Below are 26645 nucleotides of genomic sequence, written 5' to 3'. Positions count from 1 at the left end.
GATCGAACGCCATTTTGTGAAGACCGTTGCGGTTGTGAAGTGAAATTGTTATTTAAAGAATTGGTTCTTTTTTTAGTAAACCTTTATCTGCGTGGCAGAGGAAAGTTCGACGCCATCGGAAGGTTAGTTGGGTGAGGGAAATTGGCGCGCAATATTTTGAGTGAGACGAGCGGGATGAGTGCTTCCATGCACAGCTCTGCCTAGTGGTGAGGGGGCTGAATTAGCGGCTCCGCATCGCTTCCACTCAACCTCAGTGCACCCCCCCTCCCTCCCTCCCTCCTCTGCAAGGGCACTCTCCCCATCCATTCTGCACCTTTGTTGACAGCATTCAACAGTCCGGGAGACATCTGCTTTGGGAGAGGTGGTAGTTTTTGCATGAAGGCAACAAGCATTGGCCAACAGGTTGACAGCGCCTGTTGTTACCTGTGCGCGAGCGGCTGCAGGGCGCACCTGGGCGCGCGACCCCCCACCCCCACCTGCAATCTCGGCACTGCCGCCGACTTCCATAGACAACACCATAATAAGACCAATAATAATAATAATAAACATCTGCAAACTAAACTACCGGCGTGAACTCGCGGTACCAGTCGAATCCAGCAGTTTGGCTCCTACGAGGTAATACGCGCTTGAAAACTGTCGTTATATATATATATATATATATATTTTTAAAAAGTCCCTACCAGTCTATGGGTGTTCAAGGTGATGATAATTTTTGGGAAGATTGAGCAAAAGCAAAAATTAGTACAATTAAATATGGTGGAAAAATGGATGATAAATAGAAATGCATATTTTAATTACATTGGATTTAGGTGCTCCCTTTATTGCAAACAATACGGCTTTTTTGCAATGATACAGAAGATTAGATCAAACATTTTATAGCAGCAGTCATGTATCAATTATATAATTAGGCAATGCATACTTTTGAACGAGCAGCAAGTTAGAAAATGTTTAGGTACTGTAAACATCCAACTGAAACACATTGCACGGCGAAGTTGAACAAAATTGGTTGCAAATGTCAGATGCTTTTTTAAAATGAAATAAACATTAACTCTTACACTAACCCAATCTTGGTACTCATGTAAAATTATGACTTGTTTGTTTAGTTTGGCATAATTTCTAAAACCTTCAAATATATCTGCATTTTTAAACAATTCTTCCAGTTTTGGAAGAAAAAAGTAGGCATGAGAACCAAACGTGTTTGTTCTCTGCTGGTGCTCCTGGCAAATGGGGGAGGAGCTGCGTTTGCTACTGGTCCAGATTAACCACGTGACAGTCACGTGGTGACCACATTTTTATTGGATTGAGTGGTGTGATTGGAAAGTACATTTGTCATTGGTCAGTTGGATGCAACAATTTTATTGTTTGTTGCAATCCTGATCACAATGAAGTGCTTCCATCGATATCTTTTCCCTGGGATGCAAAGTTTGTCATGGCAATTGTGTGAAATAGAAAGACCGTTGGTTCTGACTGATTACCTCCAGTAATAAAACTTCCAAAAGCATGGCACTGCAGATGCTGCAAACTGCAAAAAAGATAAACACTGGAAATACTTGAGAGTTTGGGCAATGTTAAGTAGAAAGAACAATAGCACATATTTCAGCTGTGAAGTGCAAGTCAGTGCTGTGAAACATGAACACCACAATTAAAATCGTGGAAATGTCCAGTATCCATGGAGAGAGAAAATGAGAGTATGTTTGTTATACATAACAACATTGACATTTCTGCCTCACCTTTCTTGAAATCCCATTGACTTTCAACTTCATGCCCTTATCCAAGTCCTTTTGGACCACCTCATGTTACACTTTCTGGGTAATAAACTATTTACTGAATTTATTTTTGGCCAGATTGGTGACTTATTATTTCCCTGACTCTCATAAGTGAAGACATACCTCATCAGCCCCTTTCATACAATTAAAGCACAGAATCATCCATTCCTGTTGACTAAAGGAATTAGTCTGGGTTACTCCCAGTTTTCAACTTTTTGTCTTTAGCAACTGGCGTTGTGGTTTTTCAAGTTTTCATCCAGGTACTTGATGAGGGTTCCTGTTTCTGTTACCTTCAGCAATCATTCAGTAAAATAATTACTCGGATTCCTATCCATTTAAATCTGTGGTCCCCTTTTATTGATCACTTTGCCAAGGGAAATTATCCTTATTATTTACCCGGGCTTTTGTTTTATGCAAATTAAATTTTTTGTTTTGGTGAAAGTAATCACAGCCTAAAAAGAACATTTCTTCATAATTGTTCTTTCTCCAGACCTGGTTAGATCCATGTAAATCTCACGTATAATCCCTATAGTGCTTTTGTACACTTCTATAATGTGATGACCAAAACTACAAGCAGTAGAGTGGTGCAGTTCATAGAGCTGCTGCAGCACAACTTCAGTGACCCCAGTTTGATCTTCACCCCCTGTGCTGTATGTAGAGTTTGTACATTTTCCCTGTGACTGCTTGAAATTATTCTGGAGCAATTGTTTCCTCACACATCCCAAAGGCATGCAGGCACATTATGGTAATTTGTAGAATTTGGGAGGGGTTGATGGAAGTGGGGTGGGAGTGGGGGAGGGGAATGAGATTGCTTTAGGAGCTGCCTTGGACTCTGGGTGGAAATATTGCAAACAGATATAAATATTATTATAAATTGTAGCCACTAATAGAACATAGAACATACAATAGTACAGCATATTACAGGCCCTTCGGCCCACAATGTTGTGCTGACCCTCAAACCCTGCCTCCCTTATATCCCCCCACCTTAAATTCCTCCATATACCTGTCTAGTAGTCTCTTAAACTTCACTAGTGTATCTGCCTCCACCACTGACTCAGGCAGTGCATTCCACGCACCAACCACTCTGAGTGAAAAACCTTCCTCTAACATCCCCCTTGAACTTCCCTCCCCTTACCTTAAAGCCATGTCCTCTTGTATTGAGCAGTGGTGCCCTGGCGAAAAGGCACTGGCTGTCCACTCTGTCTATTCCTCTTAATATCTTGTACATCTCTATCATGTCTCCTCTCATCCTCTCCAAAGAGTAAAGCCCTAGCTCCCTTAATCTCTGATCATAATCCATACTCTTTAAACCGGGCAGCATCCTGGTAACTCTCTTATGTACCCTTTCCAATGTTTCCACAGCCTTCCTATAGTGAGGAGACCAGAACTGGACACAGTACTCCAAGTGTGGCCTAACTAGAATTTTATAGAGCTGCATCATTACATCGCGTCTCTTAAACTTTATCCCTCAACTTATGAAAGCTAACACCCCATAAGCTTTCTTAACTACCCTATCTACCTGTGAGGCAAGTTTCAGGGATCTGTGGACATGTACCCCCAGATCCCTCTGCTCCTCCACGCTACCAAGTATCCTGCCATTTACTTTGTACTCTGCCTTGGAGTTTGTCTTTCCAAAGTGTACCACCTCACACTTCTCTGGGTTGAACTCCATCTACCACTTCTCAGCCCACTTCTGCATCCTATCAATGTCTCTCTGCAATCTTCGACAATCCTCTGCGCTATCTACAACACCACCAACCTTTGTGTCGTCTGCAAACTTGCCAACCCACCCTTCTACCCCCACATCCCAGGTCGTTTATAAAAATCACAGAAAGTAGAGGTTCCAGAACAGATCCTTGTGGGACACCACTAGTCACAAGCCTCCAATCTGAATGTACTCCCTCCACCATGACCCTCTGCCTTCTGCAGGCAAGCCAATTCTGAATCCACCTGGCCAAACTTCCCTGGATCCCATGCCTTCTGACTTTTTGAGTAAGCCTACTGTGTGGAACCTTGTCAAATGCCTTACTAAAATCCATGTAGATCACATCCACTGCACTACCCTCATCTATATGCCTGGTCACCTCCTCAAAGAACTCTATCAGGCTTGTTAGGCACGATCTGCCCTTCACAAAACCATGCTGACTGTCCCTGATCAGACCATGATTTTCTAAATGCACATAGATCCTATCTCTAAGAATCTTTTCCAACAGCTTTCCCACCACAGACGAAAGGCTCACTGGTCTATAATTACCCAGACTATCCCTACTATCTTTTTTGAACAAGGGGACAACATTCGCCTCCCTCCAATCCTCCAGTACCATTCCCGTGGATAACGAGGACATAAAGATCCTAGCCAGAGGTTCAGCAATCTCTTCCCTTGCCTCGTGGAGCAGCCTGGGGAATATTTTGTCAGGCCCCTGGGACTTATCCATCCTAATGTATTTTAACAACTCCAACACCTCCTCTTCCTTAATATCAATATGCTCCAGAACATCAACCTCACTCATATTGTCCTCACCGTCATCAAGTTCCCTCTCAGTGGTGAATACTGAAGAGAAGTATTCATTGAGGACCTTGCTCACTTCCACAGCCTCCAGGCACATCTTCCCACTTTTATCTCTAATCGGTCCTACCTTCACTCCTGTCATTCTTTTGTTTGTCACATAATTGAAGAATGCCTTGGGGTTTTCCTTTACCCTACTCGCCAAGGCCTTCTCATGCCCCCTTCTTGCTCTTCTCAGCCCCTTCTTAAGCTCCTTTCTTGCTACCCTATATTCCTCAATAGATCCATCTGATCCTTGCTTCCTAACCCTCATGTATGCTGCCTTCTTCCACCTGACTAGATTTTCCACTTCACTTGTCACCCATGGTTCCTTCACCCTACCATTCTTTATCTTCCTCACTGGGACAAATTTATCCCTAACATCCTGCAAGGGATCCTTAAACATCGACCACATTTCCACAGTACATTTCCCTGCAAAAACCTCATCCCAATTCACACCTGCAAGTTCTAGCCTTATAGCCTCATAATTTGCCCTTCCCCAATCAAAAATTTTCCTGTCCTTTCTGATTTTAGCCTTTTCCATGATAATGCTAAAGGTCAGGGAGCGGTGATCACTGTCCCCCAGATGCTCACCCACTAATGTTTCTTGCAGTTTGGCATCATCACAGTACTCTTCTTGTACACTGTACCTTGGCCAATAAAGAAAAGCATCTCATATACTTAAATCGTCTTATCAACCTGCATTGTCACTTTCAGGAATGTACAGATACACATTTCAAAATCTCTTTTTAATTATGTTTTGAATATTCAGCCATTTATTGAGTTTTTTGCTCTTCAGAAATGCATTAATTCTTCTCTTCAGTGAATTCTATTTGACACTTCTGCAATCACTTAACTAGTCTGTTGACGTTTTCATGTAGTGTAGAACTTTCTTCCTCATACAGCCACTTGACTATTTCTTGGTATAATCAACAAACTACATATTAATGCATTAAATCCTCAGTGCATACAACCTTGCAGTCACTAAAATTTCTATCTAGCATTGGCCTTTGCTTTCTGCCACAGAGCCAACTTTAAATAAATTTGCTTCCCACCCCCCCCCCCCACCTTTCTGTACAAGCTTTTGTTCTTGTTGGACTTTGTCAAATGCTAAAGGTCACAAATACTATAATCAGATGTTTTGCTCTAGTTACTCTCCATCCTCTCCTCAAGAAGTCCATTACGTAGGTCAGGCACTGCTTTTCCTGAGCCCTTAGAATTTTTTAACTGCTTTACCTGCCACCTGTCAACTGACCAGTGTTGTTAGTTTACCTTATTTTTCTTACTTAAAGAACAGTACACAATCACCAATCTCTCACAGCCGTGTCATATTGCTTTTAACCAAGGAGAAAATTGTTGTTAATGTCTATATTGTTTCTTCCATTTCAGAGCCTAGGATGCATTTTATCTAATCCTGCCAGTTTATCCACTTTAAAAGAAGCCAGATATCGTGATAGGATTCTTCCTTTTACGTTTATAATTTCTAACACTTTACAATCTGAATCTCAACACCCCTCATCTTTGAAAACTTGAAATATCATGCATATCCACAATCTTGGGGCTATCCTTAATGTTATGTGCCAGTGTTTTGTTTTATTAGCAATTTCCATTGGCTTTCTAATTACCTTTAAATTTCATGTCTGCATCTTCTATATACCACCCTGAGTTTTGAACCCTTAGTGTCTGTTTGAAACGCTCTGTTTTCTGTTTTGCCTGTTCCTCGGTTAATAGTTTTCTTGAATTGGCAGCTATCTCTTTTAATGATCTTGTTCAGAACCTTCACTTCATTTGTACATATTAATTCCTCCTTTTATCCAGTTCAGTAGTTTTAAACACTCTTTACCTTGGTCACCATTGATAATCATACAGTGCCGATCATTTGCAATTATTTATTATTCATGTGACTTCAAAATAGTATCAACTATTAAAAGGAGTATAGTTCATTATAGTGGAAAAATCAGTGTTTAAAACAAATTAAGTTCAAAGTAAATGTTAGTATCATATTACATGTATGTCACCACATACAACCCTGAGATTCTGTTCCCTGCGGGCATACTCAGCCTATCTACAGTGACGTGCTAAAGTTTGGGCACCCGGGTCAAAATTTCTGTTACTGTGAACAGCTAAGCGGATAAAAGATGACCTGATTTTGAAAAGCAATCAAGTTAAAGATGTCTCATTTCTTTAATATTTTAAGATTACTTTTTTATTTCCATCTTTTACATTTTCAAAATAACTAAAAAGGAAAAAGGCCCGAAGCAAAAGTTTGGGCACCCTGCATGGTCAATACTTAGTAACACTCCCTTTGGCAAGTATCACAGCTTGTAAACACTTTCTGTAGCCAGCTAAGAGTCTTTCAATTATTGTTTGGAGGATTTTCACCCATTCTTCCTTGCAAAAGGCTTCTAGTTCTGTGAGATTCTTGGGCTGTCTTACATGCACTGCTGTTTTGAGGTCTATCCACAGATTTTCGATGATGTTTAGGTTGGGGGACTGTGAGGGCCATGGCAAAGCCTTAAGTTTGAGGTAGTCCATTGTGGATTTTGAGGTGTGTTTAGGATCATTATCTTGTTGTAGAAGCCATCCTCTTTTCATCTTCAGCTTTTTATTTTACAGACAATGTGATGTTTGCTTGCAGAATTTGCTGGTATTTAATTGAATTCATTCTTCCCTCTACCAGTGAGAAGTTCCCTGTGCCACTGGCTGCAACACAAGCCCAAAGCATGATCGATCCATCCCTGTGCTTAACAGTTGTAGAGGTGTACTTTTCATGAAATTCTGCACCCTTTTTTCTCCAAACCTACCTTTGCTCATTGCGGCCAAAAAGTTATATTTTAACTTCATCAGTCCACAGGTTTACAAAGTGCATTGGGCTTGTTTAGATGTTCCTTTGCAAACTTCTGACGCTGAATTTTGTGGTGAGGACGCAGGAAAGGTTTTCTCCTGATGACTATTCCATGAAGGTCATATTTGTGCTGGAGTCACTGCACAGTAGAACAGTGCACCACCATTCCAGAGTCTGCTAAATTTTCCTGAAGGTCTTTTGCAGTCAGACGGCGTTTTGATGCCTTTCTAAGAATCCTACAAGCAGTTCTCTTGGGAAGTTTTCTAGGTCTTCCAGACCTCAACTTGACCTCCGCCATTCCAGTTAACTGCCATTTCTTAATTACGTTATGAACTGAGGAAACGGCTACCTGAAAACGCTTTGCTGTCTTCTTATAGCCTTCTCTTGCTTTGTGGGCATCATTTATTTTAACTTTCAGAGTGCTAGGGAGCTGCATGGCTGCTGATTGTTGGGACAAGGTTTGAGGAGTCAGGGTATTTCTAAAGCTTTGAAATTTGCATCACCTGGCCTTTCCTAACGATGGTTGTGAACAAGTCATAGCCCTAACAAGCCAATTAAGGTCTGAGACCTTAGTAAAAATTATCTGAGAGCTCAAATCTCTTGGGGTGTCCAAATTTTTGTATGGTGCTCCTTTTTTTTTCCACTCTAAAATTGTACAAAACAAAAATAATACACTAATCTTGCTTAAAATGTTGAAAAGAATGTTTCATCTTTAACTTTATGACTTTTGGAGATCAGTTCATCTTCTACTCACTTAACTATTTACAGTAACAGAAATTTTGACCGGGGTGCCCAAACTTTTGCATGCCACCGTGTAGAATATTAATGAAAGATCAAGTAAAGCATAGAAGACGACAAACTGTGCAAATGCAATTATAAATAAATAAGATTAATAAATAAATAATAAATAAGTTGTACTTGTGCCATCTAGCCATTTGGTCAGTATTCAAAAGAGGTGAGTTAGCAGTAGTATGGTTCACTACCAGTTAGTCTAAGTATTAACACCTTGGCCACGTTGTCCCATCTTTGATTGGCTCTTGTACAGTTGTGTTTCATTTCTCTTTTAACCATCTCAGACTTTCCTTGTCACTTGGTATTGTTTTAGATCTTACTTAGTCATGTTCTCTTTTTTTTTGCACCCTTCTGATATCCTCCCTTATAGCAGCTCCTCTTTTTCAGTGATTCTAATTTGAAATATATATATATTATATATAAATATTATATATATAATATAATTTTAATAGTGAAAAGCTTTTGTTTGCATATCACCCAGCCAGATTCCATCGCTATTTTTAAAAGGAAGACAGAAACAGAATGCAGGATATAGTGTTACATTTATAGAGAAAGTGTTTTATGGGTAGACAATAAGGTTCAAGGGGAATGACAGGAGATATCAAGGGCTCCTCCTTAATGTATAAAAGTCCATTCAAGAGTCACTGAATAGTGGAGTAGGAGCTGTCCTTGAGTCTGGAAGTATATATTCTCAAGCGTTTCTATCATCTGCCTGATCTTTGCTTATATTGGCTACTTTCCCAAGGTAGCAGGAAGTATAAACAGAATCATTGAAGGGAAGCTGTTTTTTGTAATGGACTAAGTGTGTTCTTAACTCTAATTTCTTAGGCTCTTGAGTAGAGCAGTTGTCATACCACACCATGCTGCATCTGGATAGGGTGTTTTCTTTGCTGCATCTGTTTAAAAAAAAAAGAGAAAAACGGGGATATACTGAATTTTCTTAGCCTGAAAGAGGGCAGAGCGTTTTCCCAGGGAAGGAAAGCTGCTGGAATCAATGGGATGGATGTGTCTTGAGATTTTGCACCCACCAGGGTATGGATAGTGAATTTGGATTGTGCATATTGGTAACAGTTGGGCTTAATGTATTGTTGGGGAAATAATACAGGAAGACACTAGATTGAGAATATTTGAGGCAGGTAGGACTAATTATTGGAAAGAGAAAATGGGAAAACAGCAGCATCAAAACTGTTATTCAGAAATGAGAATCAACTGCAATTAGTTACCTTGGGTAGCTTTGAACTGTGTATTCCAATATTTTGCCTGATTAGAGGCTAGGTTGGATTAATCAAGATAGTTGAATAACTTCACACCCATTTTAGTGAAGAATGTTGTTGCTGTGATCGGAAATATTTCTGGTACAATTGTTTTTGGTGCTCAGTGATTTGATATACAGTTGTCCCCAGTTTTTCGAACGTTCACTTTACAACACCTGGCTGTTATGAAAGACCTACATTAGTTCCCTGTTTTCACTAACAGAAGGTGTTTTCACCTTAGGAAAAAAGGCAGCGCACGCCCCGAGCAGCCAAGCTCCTCTCCCAGAACTACATTCTAGCCAGCATTGTTTAAACACGTGCCTGTGAGCATCTGTGCTTTATGTCGATTTATTTTATGCATCCATTAGCAAGATGAGTTCTAAGGTATCGGAAAAGCCTAAAAGACCTTCTAAGGGTGCTACACTTAGCGTAAAACTAGACATAATTAGTGTTTCAATCGTGGTGAACGAAGTAAGGACATAGTGAGTTTGGTTAAGGAGGCTGGGTTTGTGGAAGTTAACGAAGATGATGTTGAAGACGTTTTGGCATCCCATGACCAAGAACTGACAGGTGAAGAGCTGATGCAGTTGCAAGAGGAAAGGATAACAATTGAAACTGAACGCAATAGCGAACGGCCCAAAAGTGAAGTCGTCCAGGAACTAAACATGAAGCAGTTGTGTGAGATTTTCGCTGTGATTGACAACGCTGCAATGATTGAAGAAAAGTATGACTTTAATTTTGAAAGGGTACGTAGGTTTAGGGCATATTTGCAGGATGGTTTGAGTGCTTACAAAGAACTGTATGACAGAAAAATACGCAAGTCTAAGCAGTCAAGCATACTGTCGTTTTTCAAGCCTTCCACATTAGCCACAGCAGACAACGAACCTCAACCTTCGACATTGAGGCAGGCAGACATAGAAGAAGGTGATCTGCCTGCCCTGATGGAACAGATGACGACGAGATGACACACCAGTCTCCTCTAACTCCCAGCCCCCCAACTTCCAACGACAGCCTAACACACCATCATCAGTGTGCTCGCTGTCTTCCTGATTCCGGTAAGTGAAACTACACTGTATGTAAATTACAGGCTGTGTATTTTTATGTGTTATTTGGTACGATTTGGCAGCTTCATAGCTAAAAGCTAAAGGTTACTGGAGTGAGTACTTCTGCCGAGAGCACTTGCGTGAGATTTTCACTACGGTGGACAGTGCTGCAATGATTGCAGAGAAGTATTTCTATATATAGGCTGTGTATTTATCATGTTGTTCCTGCTTTTACTATATGTTACTATTATTTTAGGTTTTATGTGTTATTTGGCATGACTTGGTAGGTTATTTTTTGGGTCTGTGAACGCTCACAAATTTTTCCCATATAAATAAATGGTAATTGCTTCTTCACTTTATGACATTCTGGCTTACAAACTATTTCATAGAAACGCTCTACCTTCGGATAGCGTGGGAAACCTGTAATTGCAAATGAAAAAATTTGTCATTAGCAAAATGCAGGAGTTAGATTCCTGAAGGGTGGTGCTAAATGTATAATTGCGGTAATTGATTTTCTTTTGTTTGTTCATTCAGAAACAGTAAAGATGTATCAGCTTCCTGTGACCAAGTTGGAAACAATTAGAAAATCCAGGAAAAAGGTGAAGATGATCTTGTCTGACATGGGCCTACAATACTGTAAAGAATTGCTGGAGGTATGTGGTAGGGTGTATTTGTAAAAGCAAGAAGTCTCATGCCTGTAAGGTTTGCAATATAGAAATAAACTAATAATAATTTAAAATATTTAAATTCAAGTAACTATTCTGAACATATTTACTAATTTAAAATGGAAAATAGCAAACTCAAATGAAATCTTTTAACAAATATAAACATTTTCTCATTTAAAACAAATAACAGGCTTAAGTGAAAGCTTTAATAAGTAGGTAATACAGTGAATGTAGTAATGGAGTTGATCACCATTTTATATTTTTCTTCGCACTTCAATAAAGAGAAAACAGGCATTAGTTGTGTGGAGTTTTTTTTATAGTAGTTTAACTGATGCCCACTTTTTAATCAATCAGCTAATTCAATTCTCTCAGTTTATATCCTCAACTTCTTGTCTCCTCTAAGTGATTAGTAATTGTGTTGATCATCATGTCCCATCCAAAGTTGTAGTCATTATTCCTGGGAGAACATCTCAAATGGAAGTATCAACAATGTTGGGACCTGAATAGATGAAGTAATGCTTGTGTTTCTGTTTGTGTAAAATCTGACCTGAGAGCCTGCGCAGAAGTGGAATTAGATTTGACTACAAGAATTGTGATAGAAATAATTACAGAGCTATTAATGAGTGCCAAACTGTTGCACTCGCTGATCTCAAAATCAAGAGCATTGATCAGCAAACCTTTTCTCTTAACTAGGCAGCCATTTTGCTGCTGTGTTGCGAATGGAGTTGCTTTTCTAGGATTACTTTTTGCTCTGGATATTGAAGTAAGCACACTGAAAATTTGCAAGTGATCAAGTGCCAATATTGATTTAACACAGTGAAGGATTTGGTCTTCCCTACTTGGTAAAATGTATAAGCTTCAACTTAACTGTGATGTTATGTTTCCCGTGCATAGATATTGATATGATTATCGTGGATTGCTAGTCGTCTTCTCAACTTCTGAATAGGCCTTTTAGCTTGTGTGTTCAGAGACCTTTTTTGAGTTCTTAACTTAACCTACCCATTTGTTTGTACTGTAGTTTGAAGCAGATGCTCTATATAATGTTCATTACCTCTTAATACTTAAATATGTTCTTTGTAAATGCCATTGTTACAATTGAAATGCTTTTATTTACAGGAATTTAAAAGTTATAATCCAGGGGATTACTATGTGAAAAACACATCATGGACTGACTTTTCAATATGGCACCCAAGTAAAAAATCAAAGGTAACGTTGATGTCTGCATGCAGACTGTACATTTGATATATTGCCCATTCAGTACAAGTAGGGTGTAAGATACTTTATTTCATTTATGAAGGTTTCTTAATCTTTCGGTCAGCAAAATTATTTCTTTTGATTGATACTTCTGTAAATAGTTCTTATGATGGAATAATTGTAGGATGTGCTGCTGTTTAAAGTTTACTTTGTGTAATTTAAATCTCTATGGAAGTGGAGCTATACTACTGTATAGTTTCCTCTTGAATTTGACCTCCCCAAATACTTTATCATACTTATCACAAATAAACTTCATCTTCCATTTCTCTGCCCATACTTCCATCTGATTTGGATTCTCCTGTATCATAGAAATAGAGAAAACCTACAGCACAATACAGGCCCTTTGGCCCACAAAGCTGTGCCGAACATGTCCTTACCATAGAAATTAACTAGGGTTACCCATAGCCCTCTATTTTTCTAAGCTCCATGTACCTGTCCAAGGGTGTCTTAAAAGACCCTATGGTATTCGCCTCCACCACCATCGCTGGCAGCCAATTGCACGCACTCACCACTCTCTGCGTTTAAAAAAAAAACTTACCCCGACATCTCCTCTGTACCTACTTCCAAGCACCTTAAAACTGTGCTGTCTTGTGCTAGCCATCTCAGCCCTGGGAAAAAGCCTCTGACTATCCACACAATCAATGCCTCTCATCATCTGGTACACCTCTATCAGTCCACCTCTCATCCTCCGTCGCTCCAAGGAGAAAAGGCCAAGTTCACTCAACCTATTCTCTTAAGGCATGCTCCCCAATCCAAGCAGCATCCTTGTAAATCTCCTCTGCACCCTTTCTATGGTTTCCACATCCTTCCTGTAGTGAGGCGACCAGAACTGAGCACAGTACTCTAAGTGGGGTCTGACCAAGGTCCTATATAGCTGCAACATTACCTCTCAGTTCTTAAACTCAATCCCACTATTGATGAAGGTCAATGCACTGCATGCCTTCTTAACCACAATGTCAACTTGAGCAGCAGCTTTGAGTGTTCTATGAACTCGGATCCCAAGATCCCTCTGATCCTCCAAACTGCCAAGAGTCTTACCATTAATATTATATTTTGCCATCATATTTGACCTACCAAAATGAACCACCTCACACTTACCTGGGGTGAATTCCATCTGCCACTTCTCAGCCCAGTTTTGCATCTTTCAAATGTTCTGCTGTAACCTCTGACAGCCCTCCACACTGTCCACAACAACCCACAACCTTTGTGTCCCATCCCTCCACTTCCTCATCTAGATAGTTTATAAAAATCATGAAGAGTAGGGATCCCAGAACAGATCCCTGAGGCACACCACTGGTCACCGACCTCCATGCAGAATCTGACCCGTCTACAACCACTCTTTGCCTTCTGGGGGCAAGCCAGTTCTGGATCCACAAAGCAATGCCCCTTTGGATCCCCTACCTCCTTAGTTTCTCAATAAGCCCTGCATGGGGTACCTTGTCAAATGCCTTGCTGAAATCCATATACACTACATCTACTGCTCTACCTTCATCAATATATTTAGTCACATCCTCAAAAAATTCAATCAGGCTCGTAAGGCACGACCTACCTTTGACAAAAGCCATGCTGACTATTCCTAATCATATTATGCCTCTCCAAATGTTCATAAATCCTGCTTCTCAGGATCTTCTCCATCTTCTTACCAACCACTGAAGTAAGGCTCACTGGTGTATAATTTCCTGGGCTATCTGTACTCCCTTTCTTGAATAAGGGAACATTATCCGCACCCCTCCAATCCTCCGGAACCTCTCCCATCTGCATTGATGATGCAAAGATCATCGGCAGAGGCTCACCAATCTCCTCTCACCTCCCACAGGAGCCTGGGGTACATCTTGTCCAGTCCCAGTGACTTCTCCAACTTGATGCTTTCCAAAAGCTCCAGCACATCTTCTTTCTTAATATCTACATGCTCAAGCTTTTCAGTCCGCTGTAAGTCATCTCTACAATTGCCAAGATCCTTTTCTGTAGTGAGTACTGAAGCAAAGTACTCATTAACTACCTCTGCTATCTCCTCCGGTTCCATACACATATTTCCATTGTTAGACTTGATTGGTCCTATTCTCTCACGTCTTATCCTCTTGCTCTTAACATACTTGTAAAATGACTTCGGGGTTTTCCTTAATCCTGTCCGCCAAGGCCTTCTCATGGCCCCTTCTAGCTCTCCTAATTTCATTCTTATGCTCCTTCCTGCTGTCCTTATAATCTTCTAGATCTCTACAATTACTTAGTTTTTTGAACCTTTCGTCAGCTCTTCTTTTCTTCCTGACTAGATTTACAACAGCCTTTGTAGACCACGGTTCCTGTACCCTACCATCCTTTCCCTGGCTTATTGGAACGTACCTATGCAGAATTCCACGCAAACATCCCCTGAACATTTGCCACGTTTTTTCCATACTTTTCCCTGAGAACATCTGTTTCCAATTTATGCTTCCAAGTTCCTGCCTGATAGCCTCATATTTCCCCTTACTCCAATTAAATGCTTTTCTAACTTGTCTGTTCCTATCCCTCTTCAATGCTATTGTAAAGGAGACAGAATTATGATCACAATCTCCAAAATGCTCTCCCACTGAGAGGTCTGACACCTGACCAGGTTCCAATACCAGATCAAGTACAGCCTCTCCTCTTGTAGGCTTTTCTACATACTGTGTCAAGGAACATTCCTGAACACACCTAACAAACTCCACCCCATCTAAACCCCTTGTTCTAGGGAGATGCCAATGAATATTTGGGAAATTAAAATCTCCCACCACAATATCCCTGTTATTATTACACCTTTCTAGAATCTGACTCCCTATCTGCTCCTTGATATCCCTGTTACTATTGGGTGGTCTATTAAAAAAAACACCTAGTAGAGTTATTGACCCCTTCCTGTTCCTGATGTTATGGGTTCAATAAATATATAAGTGAGGCAGGGTTTTTTTTATAACAAATAAAACATTTATTAAACACTGAAAAACAAACCCCCAAAAGTAAACAAACAACTAACGTAACCGGAAATCAGCTGCTGTGCGGCAGCTTAAACAGTTCTTAAAGGAATAAAGTGAAAACAGTTCTTAAAGCAATCTTGCAAAAACAGTTCTTCAAAGTAGTACTGCAAAAGTTCAAAATGTTCACAGTCCATTAAAGGAGAGACTTTTTAGACGATTTAAATTCTCTTTCACGTCATGTTGTTGCGGTTCCCAGTCAAACTATACTTTTCCTGGAGAATTTACGAAGATGAAAATGAAACGGCTTAAAGGCACTGACCTTTCCTTTACAAAACTGTACCCAACCCTTTCTGCTGTTATTTGCAGGGGTTAACATGGGCACAGCCAACAAATTCCTTCCAAATGAGGATCAAACAAGATCGAACCTGTTTCACCGTCGAAATCGACTTTCCTCGATCTTTTAGCTCCTGAACTCCGATCTTCACTCTCCACTGACTTTTAACTGGCAGTATTATAAAGAAACTGCAGGCAATGACCTTTTAAACTTTAGGCATTAAATAAAACTCCACCTTTCAACCAAACTGCGTCATAATATTGGACCACGCAGTGGCATGGAGTCAAATGGGAAATCCAGCCACGAACTGCCCCTCCTCAAAGGGAGGGGTCCTCCTTTTATACTCTGTAAAAAAAAACAAAAAAAAACTGTCACATGATCTCTACTGGCGGGAAAATGACGTCACGCCACCATCACAAGACCATTACCTTAAGTCCAGTATAGCTTTAACACCACTGTCACGTGACAAGTACAAGATACCCACGGGTACGTAACACTGACTTCCATCCACAAAGACTCCATAGGCAATCCCTCCTTGACTAACTCCTTTTCTGCAGCCATGACACTATCTCTGATCAACAGTGCCATGCCCCCACCTCTTTTGCCTCCCTCCCTGTCCTTTCTGAAACATCTAAAACCTAGCTCTCGAAGTAACCATTCCTGCCCCTGAGTCATCCAAGTCTCTGTAATGGCCACAACATCATATCTCCAAGTACTGATCCACGCTCTTTTAAGGCCATCTGCTGTGTTCATTTCCTTTGACAACCTTTTTCACTATGCACACCTCTAGCAGTTTTCATGTTAACTGCAAGCTTGCTAATCATACTACCAACATTTTCATCAGTCACAGAGTTCCAGTCAAAATAATTCCCTTCCGCCACCACTATCTGACTTCTTTGTACAAGCCATTTTTGTATCCAGCTAATCAATTCACTGTAGATGCCATTTGGATTAATCTTCCGGGCCAGCCTACGATCTTCTCAATATCCTCTGCCCAAGCCTCGTCAGTTATTTATATCATCTTATTCATGAGACAGGATCTCAGGGCCCCAACCTGGGATCCATGGACACTTTGCTTAATGGTATTGGTCCATGACATAAAAAAGGTTGCGAACCCCTGACTAGCGCAGGACCATATTCACTGTCTGCAGTAAGCCCATGCTTTTCCAAATACGAGTAAATGCCATTTATAAGTCCTTTCAATAGGTTCCCCACCAGTGATGGAAGACTCACCAGCCTATAATTTCTTGGACCATGACTGTTGCCCTTATGAAATGATAATGATAAAGTGATAATGGCAGTTCTCCAATCTTCTGGGACCTTGTCAGAGTTCTGTAAAGGCTCCAGCAATCTCCTTTAAATCTCAGCATCCTGGAATAGGTTCCATTATGTTCTGGGAACATCCATTTTAATGATTTTCAGGATACCCAACAGCACCTCTTCCTCACTATTGACATGTCATCGTAGAATATCAGTGCACCCCTTCCTGCTGTCACCGTTATTCATGTCTTTTTCCCAGGTGAATGCTGATGTATTCTTTAAGAACATCACCCACTTCCACTGGCTGCATGCATAAATTTCTTCCATTGTTCTTGAGTAGATGTACTCCTTACTCCTTGTCCCTAAAACACATAAAATGTATTGAAATTCTCCTTAAACCTACTTGCCAAGGAATTTCATAGCTGCTTTTAAACTTTCTTGTTTAGGTTCTTTTCTGCTAATTTTCAGTCTACAAAATCATACAATTTTAATGTGGGAACTGCTGAAGTCATTGTGTGTGATTTTGAACAGATTTTTCTGACTGTCTTCTTGAGGGAAATTAAGTATAGGTGATAAACACAGAGTGATAAACACCAGCACTAGCTGGTGGTCCCTACGCCCCTTGTAGAGTTGTGTTTTTAAAAAATATGTTGACATGCTTATGATCATAAATTCAGTAATAAAACTCTTCTGAATTGACTTTATGTACTCTTCCTGGTTCTGTTTACAAGCTAGAAATCTGAGAAATAGGGCTACCCTCACATAATCTGGAATTCTTAGTTTTAATGATATTATAGAGGGCTACATTACCAGAGGTAAAATCTGCTGAATGAGATCCATTACACTTCTGTTTAACTAGTGTGCCAGCAATACTTATTCCTAAAAAACCGTATACAGTGCCTTGAAAAAATAATTCAGCCCCCAACCCCTTGCTCACATAATGAGTATTAGGGATTTTGATCAACTTAACTGAGAATTTTAATTAGTGAATTGCATGCTCTTTTTTTCACAGTGGAGCCCCCCCCCCAAAAAAAAACATGGAAAATTGTAATGCATGAAAAACTAAAAATTCGAAAGCTGAAATGTCAGCAATTTAAAAGCATTCATTCCCCTTTGCTCAGTACTTAGTTGAACCTCCTCTTGCCACTAGTCTTTTTTGGATGTCTCTTTTAGCTTTACACAACGTGATGGAGCAAGATTTGTCCATTCCTCCTTGCAAAATTGCTGAAGCTACGCCAGGTTAAATGGGGAGCGGCAGTGGACAGCAGTCTTGAGGTCTTGCCAGTGATGTTTGATCGGGTTAAGGTCAGGACTTTGACTGAGCCACTCAAGGACATCAGTTTTCCTCATTTGAAGCCATTCCATGGTTCTTCTGGCAGTGTTCTTTGTGTCTTTGTTTTGCTGAAAGACAAATTTCCTCCCCAGTTTAAGCTTTCTGGGAGATACTAGCAAATTTTTATCCAGGATTTCTCTGTATTGAACAGCATTCTTCTTCCCATCAATCCTGACCAAATTTCCAATCCCTGATGCTGAAAAGCAACCCCATTGCATAATGCTACCTCCATCATACAGTCGAATATTGCACATCAGCCAGATAACACCATAAAGTATAGTGCAGGTAGCATCATGCTAAGGGAATGTTTTTCAGCAGCAGGGACTAGAAGTTTGGTCAGGATTGATAGGAAGTTTGAATGCTGCTAAATTTAGGGAGATCCTGGATTAAAAACCCGTTGGCCTCTGCCAACAAAGCATAGACTGGAGAGGAAGTTATTCTTTCAGCAGGACAATGACCCAAAGCACACTGCCAGTGCAACCATGGAGTGGCTTCAAATAAAGAAAATTGATGTCCTTGAATGGCCCAGTCAGGGTCCCAACCTTAACTGGATCAAACATCTCAGTTTCTGGCAAGATCTCAAGATTGCTGTCTACCACTGCTGCCAAACTAACCTGGCACAACTTCAGCAAATTTGCAAGAAGGAATGGGCAAATCTTGCTACATCACGTTGTACAAATCCAATAAAGATGTATACAAAAAGACACTGGCTGTAATGGTTACGAGAGGTGGTTCAAATATGTATTGAGCAAAGGAGAATTAATTCTTTTTGAACTGCTGACATTCCAGATTTTGAATTTTTAGCTTTTCATGCTGTGCAATTTTCCCTGTTCATGTTTTTTGGGCTCTTCTGTGGGGAGGGGGGAAGAAAAAGCATATGATTCACAAATAATTATGCACTTTATGCAGTCCAGTGTAGGTCTGTAGTCTAGCTTTCTGTGTGTTTCTTTTTATTACGTAGTTCAGTCTAGTTTTTTGTACTGTGTCATGTAACACCATGGTCCTGAAAAACGTTGTCTCATTTTTACTATGCACTGTACCAGCTGTTATGGTCGAAATGACAATAAAAGTTGACTTGACTTGACTTGAAATAAAAATTTAGTTAAATTGATCAAAATTCCTGTTTGCAAAATGCTGAATTGTTTTTCAAGGCCCTGTAAAAGCAAACTGCCAGTTCCAGTATCAGCCCCATTTGCAAGTGAGTTTATTGTATTTTTAATCTTGTAATTCCACTGATAAAGTATCTTTGACGTATAAAATGTTGGTTTCATGAAATGCTCTGTAAGTGTTTTGTAGCAGTTTGATAATGTATGCTTTTTGATTGTAGGCCTATCGGGCAAAACCATATTGCTGTACCCTTTGCGACTTCTCAACAAAATTTAATTCTGCTTACAAGATTCACATGCGATGTTACCATGAGGATGAAATGGATATGGAAACATTGATCAGCTGTCCTAACTGCACATATATCGCTCATCCTAAACATATAAAGAAGCATACCAAAATATTCCATATTGATATTCAGAGAGTGTCCAACATTGCTAGCCATGTCAACACAGATCAAGGGAGACAGATACAACCCAAAGTTTATCAAGGCAAAATGTCAAATCTAGTCCAGCCAGTTTATTTTTGCAGAATATGTTCTTATAAAGATGTATCATTGTATGCCATAAAGAAACATGTCCTTTTATCCCATTTTGGCAGTTTAGTAAATGCCTATATTGGTCAGGTAGAGGACCAGGTAGAGCTTTCAGTATACAAGTATTTTTGTAAAGGATGCCAAATGAAAATGGTCACCTATGATGCCTTACTATATCATGTTCTGGACAAACATAAGGAAGTAGAAGGTCCAGTGAAAGCTACAATTGGACATATAACAGAGCTAAGACCCAGGCCAGTTATTGCTCCTAAACCTGAAATAAGCAAGACTTCTCTGCCAGTGCCTCTCAATATCAATTCAGTAGTGTCATCGTGTAGTATCAAACTAGCTGGACAAATGCTTTCTTGTGTGAAGACTGCTGATTCTGCACCCAACATTAGACCAATTGGTCCTGTGCCCTCATGTGTGACAACTGCTGTTTCAGCAGCAAATTTTAAACCAGCTCTTCCAGTAATTTCCAATGTGCAGTCACCTATACCAGCACCTGTACGACAGTCGCTTAATGTATTAGCGCTTCCACAGAATTTTAGTTCAGTGACTTTGGGATCATTGAGACCAGCAGTGAATGCTTTTCCTTTACAAAGCAATCTGATACCTGTTACAGTAGCTACAGCTGGCCCTGGAGGAGCTCAGAAGCTAGGCCAGGTCAGCCTTGTGCCTGCTACTTTTCAAGTGGCCCAGAATAATCTTGCGATCAGAGCAGTGGGTCCAGTCCTTCCTCAGGCATTTTTAATGCCACGAGGATTGACTATAGATCAGACAGTAAGACCCAGAGTTCCAACCAGTTCACAGGCAGTTAAGCATTTAATTCAGAACAACAAACATATTAATGGCATTCCTGCATACACCTTAACTCCAGTTCAGTTTTCTTTGCCTGTTGCTTCAAGTGCCATAGCAAACAGCAAATCTGGCATGCTTTCCACAACACAAGCACCACTTAATATGACCCACACACATATATCTCAGCAACCACTAAAAGAGCCCTCTGTAATAACTGTTGCAACAGTGGATCAGAAACCAGCTCCATCAGTACCTACAATTACTTTAAATTTGGCACCACCGAGTACCAAAGCTCAACAGTGGAAGAGTTGCTCCACATGTAATGCATTGCTGCCATTGAGTGCTTATGATAATCATGTTGCAACTGCACACAAACTTGAAGAGCCTAATAAGAAACCTGAAGAGCCTAGTGACAAACCTGCGAAAATTGTAGCATGTGCTACTTACCTGCAGAGAGTATATGCTCAAAAATGTAAATGTCTTATCTGTAGACGCCATGTTTATAAAAATGTACTGATTTCCCATTTGCTGATGCATGGCCTAACTTGTTTGTTCTGCTCCTTGTCATTCCATGACCTGTCAGAGTTTTCAGAACATGTGAAGACCTCACATGCTGGACTGAGGTTTGAATGTGTTGAAAATGTTGAAGATGGAATTTCAACTGCCAACCAAGTAAATAGTGACAACTTTAGCTTAAGTGTTAAGTTTCCAGAAGATAAAATGGGACCTAATGATATTCACTTGACAGTTATTCCAAGCAAAATGTCTTCTCCTTATGCACCATTGGTAATTGAGGTATGCAGACAAAAGAGGGAGGAAGATGAAATCATAAAAGAGTCACGAAGCTCAAAGTGTCCTATTTGTTGGAAACAAATTTTCAATTTAAAATATGAAAAGCATTTGCAAGAAAGGCACCATGTAACATCTATGGTTCATCCACTGCTGAAAAAACCATCGTTTAAGTGTATTCACTGTTTCGGTGTGTACACGTGTGGCATGGGACATTCAACAATCTCTCTTCATCTCATGTGTTGCAGAGGCCTTAATACACAGCAAAGTAATGTTTTGCCAAACCACATGCAGTCAAAGCGTGCATTTTCGGAAAACAAGAAATCATTAAGTGAACTGGTGTCAAATGGTGATGGAAAAACTTTGGCATTGCCATCTGCAAAACGATTAAAGACTGATTTAGTAACAACTGATTGTGAAGTTTCTCATGAAACACTGAACGACATAGCAAACACTTCTCACTCCTTACCTTCACCAGATCCATCGACAGTCTTGGCGCTTGTTCCAAAAGGATTGGCGAATCGTTCCTCTGAAGAAAGAAAGCAGTTTCTTCTTGACTACTTTCACAAACAACCTTATCCTACTAATAAAGAAATTGAGACATTATCTTCAGTCTTGTGGTTGCGCAAGAAAGATGTTGCTTTCATCTTTGGCATGAAACGGAAGTTGTGCTTGAAAGCAATGAAGTACAAACCATTTGTACTTTTGGGATTCAACATGTCAGAAATGAAGAAAGTAAAGCACAGTTTAATGCTGGGTCAGATTTGATCTGGGGAACAACACTGGTTTGAACAAAAACAATGTTGAATCAAAGTGTCCACTTTGGTCATGTGCTACAAATACAGGGAGCCATCCATCCTCAAAGAAAGAAAAAAAAGAGTTAATGCCCTATTCATTTTACTTTACGGGGTGCCTTCCTTTTGGTTAAAAGTTCAAGGTCAAGATGGATCTAAGTGGAAATTTTTAACTTGAATCCTGCTTAAAGCCAAAAATGTTGTAATGTTTATTTAAAACAACTTTATATGGTTGTCCTGTGGTTTGATAGGAAATGTAAACGTTCATAAAGACAGGAAGGGATTTATTGGTGTTAAGTACAGGTACATGGCTTTGCTGTCAATGTTACAGGATTGAGTTAATGTGCAACACTGGCTTTTGCTTGGCCCAGTTTACCAACATTGATATGCGAGGTTTTCAGTGTGAAGTGCTGTAAATTGGAGGGTGAGAACAGACATTGCAGAGTTGCTTCTAGCATTGCCTTTGCCTCTTTGCATAAACCCCACATTGCCCATTTTATAATTCTAATGGTCATGAAGGCTTTAGAACTCAACATCTTGCCTTGCTTTATCTGCTTATCACCATCATGTTTTTACTATTTATTTACACAAATGATTAAATAAGACAGTTCTCATCTAATAACACTGGACAACATTTTTTCAAAAGCGTTGCTTCCTCAGATTTTTTGTTTATGATAGACCACTTGAAGCTGAACACAAATATAATTTCAGACTACTTGTGTCACATAGGAATTTGGAGAAATAAGAGATTAACTTTTATTGAATATAATGCATTTAATTGCATAATGATGCTGATGCTTTGTAATAGTTCAACTGAGCTAAATATGTTCGGTAATGATTTTCGGTTATACTCATTGTCTGAGGTTTGTCGCTTAAGTATCCAGAATAACCAGCCAGCGTAGATGGAATCAAATTGCCCAGATGCCATTTCTCGATAACCACATTGTCCTAGTGAAACCTTTCACCATGGTTGTCACTGACAGCTCCAAGATTTTCAGGGAAGAAGTCTAAATGGGAATGCAGGAAGTGGATCTCTAGTGACAGGTTGCACTTCATGGTTTTGTATGCTTAGAGTATGTTGACAACCAGATGCATGTAGTTTGGTGCTCTGTAGTTACCAACAAAACTTTCAACAACATCCTTAAATGCCTTCCATGTGATTTTCTCTGGTCCCACTAAAAGATTTTTGAATTGCCTGTCATTAATGACCTGTTTAATTTGTGGGCCAGCAAACGTGCCTTCTTTACACTTGGCATTAGTTATTCCAGCAAACATCTGTCTCAAATATCAAAATCCTTCATGAAAATTTATAACCTTTCTGAAGTCTGCCCTGCCTATGCCCAGGCAATTTCGTGGTTATTTTCATGATCAGCAGCCCAAAATCTATAAGATGCATCCAAACGTATATTCAGGAAGCAAAATCTTTGTTGTCCAGTGTAATTAATCATAATTTGTTCCTTTCATGTTGATTTATTTTCATAATAAATCAGATGTATTTTCATAAACCATGGAGACTAAATCATTCAATACGAACTGTAAATGGCAGGTAGTTGTCAGTAGTTTATAATTTTAGATTTGCTCTAATCGCACATGAGCAGTTTTTCACTTAAGTTCCAGAATAGTATATTTAAAAAACCTGTTACATGACTAAAGTCTTTTTCATTGAATTTGTACTGTAAAGTATTAGCTATTTCCTCCCTTCACTTGTCACTTCTGTGACACCAAGCATTAATACTATTAAATAGCCATTGAATGCTATCTGGTCAGAAGACTGCACACCTTGGAACAGTTTAAAATTTCTAGGTAGCTTATATTTGATGTTCAAACATGGTTTTGCATTTAGATTGTATGCCTAAATGGGGACATAAATCTAAATCCAATTTTAAGTGCTGTTGGAAATAGCAGCATTTATTAGTATTTTGCTGTTGTGTTTCGGTTTGAACTGTACATCTTTACTGATCAGTTTTAAAAAAAATGTATTTGAGTTGATATTTGCTACAACAAGCTGATTTAATTGTTGGGAAAGCACCATTGAAGAGGTTGGAAAATTTTAACAAATTACCCATTACTAAGACAACTCTTCCCCTCCCCCCCTGCAAATCACCTGATGCAAATGTGGATGCCAAGGTAGCGTATTACAGCTTGGAGCATCGGAGTTTAATACTGGCGTCCTCTGTAAGGAGTTTGTACATCCTCCCCATGGAATGCATGAGTTTTCACTGGGTGCTCCAATTACCACCCACAGTCCAAAGACATACCCATTAATAGGCTAATTTGTCATTGTAAATTCTGTGATTAGTGCAGGGTTAAATCGGGGGTTGCTGGGCGGTGTGGGCTCTAAGTGCCTATTTTCCATAGAGATTTGAATTGTTTCAGGGAAATCATAAAGGAGCCAACTGAGTATGGAATAATGCATAATTGCAGTATTATGCAACTGTTAATACAAGATAAATGTAAGTAGAGGTATGTATTAAAACTTGAAAATATACTATCTGTAGTTCTTTTTGAAAATGTTTAGAATTGAGAATTTGACCACAAGTATGTTTGATTACTTGAATTAAGATACATGATCTAGACAAGGATTTAAAATGGTTAAGGACAATCTCTTGGTTTTCATTTACTTCTTCTGCTAACTCTTGAATTGTCATGTTCCAGCTGGTGTGTAACCACCTCTCCCTTTGTTCTATTAGCCTAAGGACCAAATGTCACCGCAAGTAAAATGGCATCATCCAAGATGTGAATTTTTGTCCATTGTTCGCAAGTAATAAAGGTGGGAGGAATCAGTAGTATATACTACAAGTGGGCATCAGAGTTTATAAAATTATTCTAGGCTGAGTTACTGAAAGGAGGAAAAGGAAGTGAATAATGTAGCAATAAATACAAAATTTAAAAACTGCAGATGCAGAAATTCTGAAAATTTTCTTCCCACAACTGACAAAAGCTGTGCATTCTAATGCTGCAAAAACTTAACATGTCTAATCACTATCAGTCCAGAAGTGAACCAGCAAAGGCTAGCTTGTACACACTAACTTAGTTACTCATTTATTTAGAGGTTAAGCGCGGAATAGGCCCTTAAAGCTGCGTTATTACAGGATAATTTGCAATGACCAAGTAACCTACCAACCTGTACGTCTTTGGACTGTGGAAGGAAACTGGAGCTCACGGAGGAATCCCATGTCATCAGGGAGAGAACATACACGCTCCTTACAGGCAGTGGCAGGAATTGAACCCAGGTCGCTGGTACTGAAAACATGCTGACCACTATGCTGCTGTGTTTGTACGTGCAACCTCTGTGTTGTGTTGACAATTTGTGTGCAGTTTGTTAGTGTTGTAATTAATTGTATATAGTAATACAAAATACTTGTTTTTTAAAAAGCATTTTCAGTACTTGTGCAGTGATTTATTTTGAAAAATGGCCCTTTTCATCCAGGGTGGAAATCCTTTTTATGAAATATTATTAAGGTTTTAATAACCTGAAGTGTTGAAGCTGTTTTTATATTCATTGTGAGTAGTTGAAATAAAAAAAAAGAAATGCATATTTGCAGTTTTTTGGTAGCATTTGATCAATATTCTCATTTTATACAGATAGGTGACATGATATATTTGTCACATCAACAGAAATGTTAAATCATTTAATTTCTGTATCACAGTTGATGAGAATCCGGATCAGGTTTATTGACACTGCCACGTCGTGAAATTTGTTGTTTTGCGGCAGAACAGTGTAATACATAAATTGTACTGAGATAATAAATGTTAATGCATTGATTTAATTTTTAATATTGTAACGAGAGCAAAAATTGAGGTAGTGTTTATGGGTTGGTTCATTATCTGTTCAGAAAACTGATGGAGAAGAAGGCATCTCTAAAATGTTGAAAGCATGTCTTCAGGCTCTTGTACCTCCTGTCTGATGGTAGTAATGAAAAGAGAACACATCTTGGGTTGTGAGGGACCTTAAGAATGGATGCCACCTCTTTGATGCATCAACTATTGAAGATGTTCTTGATAGTGGGGAGGCAGGTGATCATGATGGAGCTGGCTATGCTGAAAACTCTGCAGCTTTTTCTAATCCTCTGCTTCTCCATAGCAGATGATGATAATAGACAATAGGTGCAGAATTAGACCATTCGGCCCTTCGAGCCTGCACTGCCATTTTGAGATCATGGCTGATCATCATCTATCAATACCCGGTTCCTGCCTTGTCCCCATATCCCTTGATTCCCCTATCCATAAGATACCTATCTAGCTCCTTCTTGAAAGCATCCAGAGAATTGGCCTCCACTACCTTCCGAGGCAGTGCATTCCAGACTCCCACAACTCTCTGGGAGAAGAAGTTTTTCCTTAACTCTGTCCTAAATGACCTACCCCTTATTTTCAAACCATGCCCTCTGGTACTGGACTCTCCCAGCATCTGGAACATATTTCCTGCCTCTATCTTGTCCAATCCCTTAATGCAACCAGTTAGATTGCTGTCCATGGTACATTGTAGAAATTGGCTAGAATCTTTAGTGACATACCAAATTTGCTCAAAACTGCTAATGAAATATAGCTGCTAACTTGCCTTTGTTGTAAATATACCCAGGATAAATCTCGAGGTGTTGACACTGA

At 39.6% G+C, this 26645-nt stretch overlaps 1 protein-coding gene across 1 annotated transcript; it reads left to right on the top strand.

The window, feature by feature from the left end:
• LOC140713628 (activity-dependent neuroprotector homeobox protein 2-like) lies at positions 1-25576 on the top strand. The gene is made up of 4 exons (XM_073023978.1): positions 1-122; positions 10779-10897; positions 12026-12115; positions 19345-25576. The coding sequence occupies exons 2-4, from the start codon at positions 10790-10792 to the stop codon at positions 22012-22014; spliced, it is 2868 nt and encodes a 955-aa protein (XP_072880079.1). The 5' UTR covers positions 1-122; positions 10779-10789; the 3' UTR covers positions 22015-25576.
• The last annotated feature ends 1069 nt before the right edge of the window (positions 25577-26645 follow it).

The sequence above is a fragment of the Hemitrygon akajei genome, chromosome 20, assembly GCF_048418815.1.
Source record: "Hemitrygon akajei chromosome 20, sHemAka1.3, whole genome shotgun sequence".
NCBI classification, from domain to species: Eukaryota; Metazoa; Chordata; class Chondrichthyes; order Myliobatiformes; family Dasyatidae; genus Hemitrygon; species Hemitrygon akajei.
The sequence above is the reverse complement of the archived record's forward strand: the minus strand, read 5'-3'. Positions and strand labels throughout refer to the sequence as shown.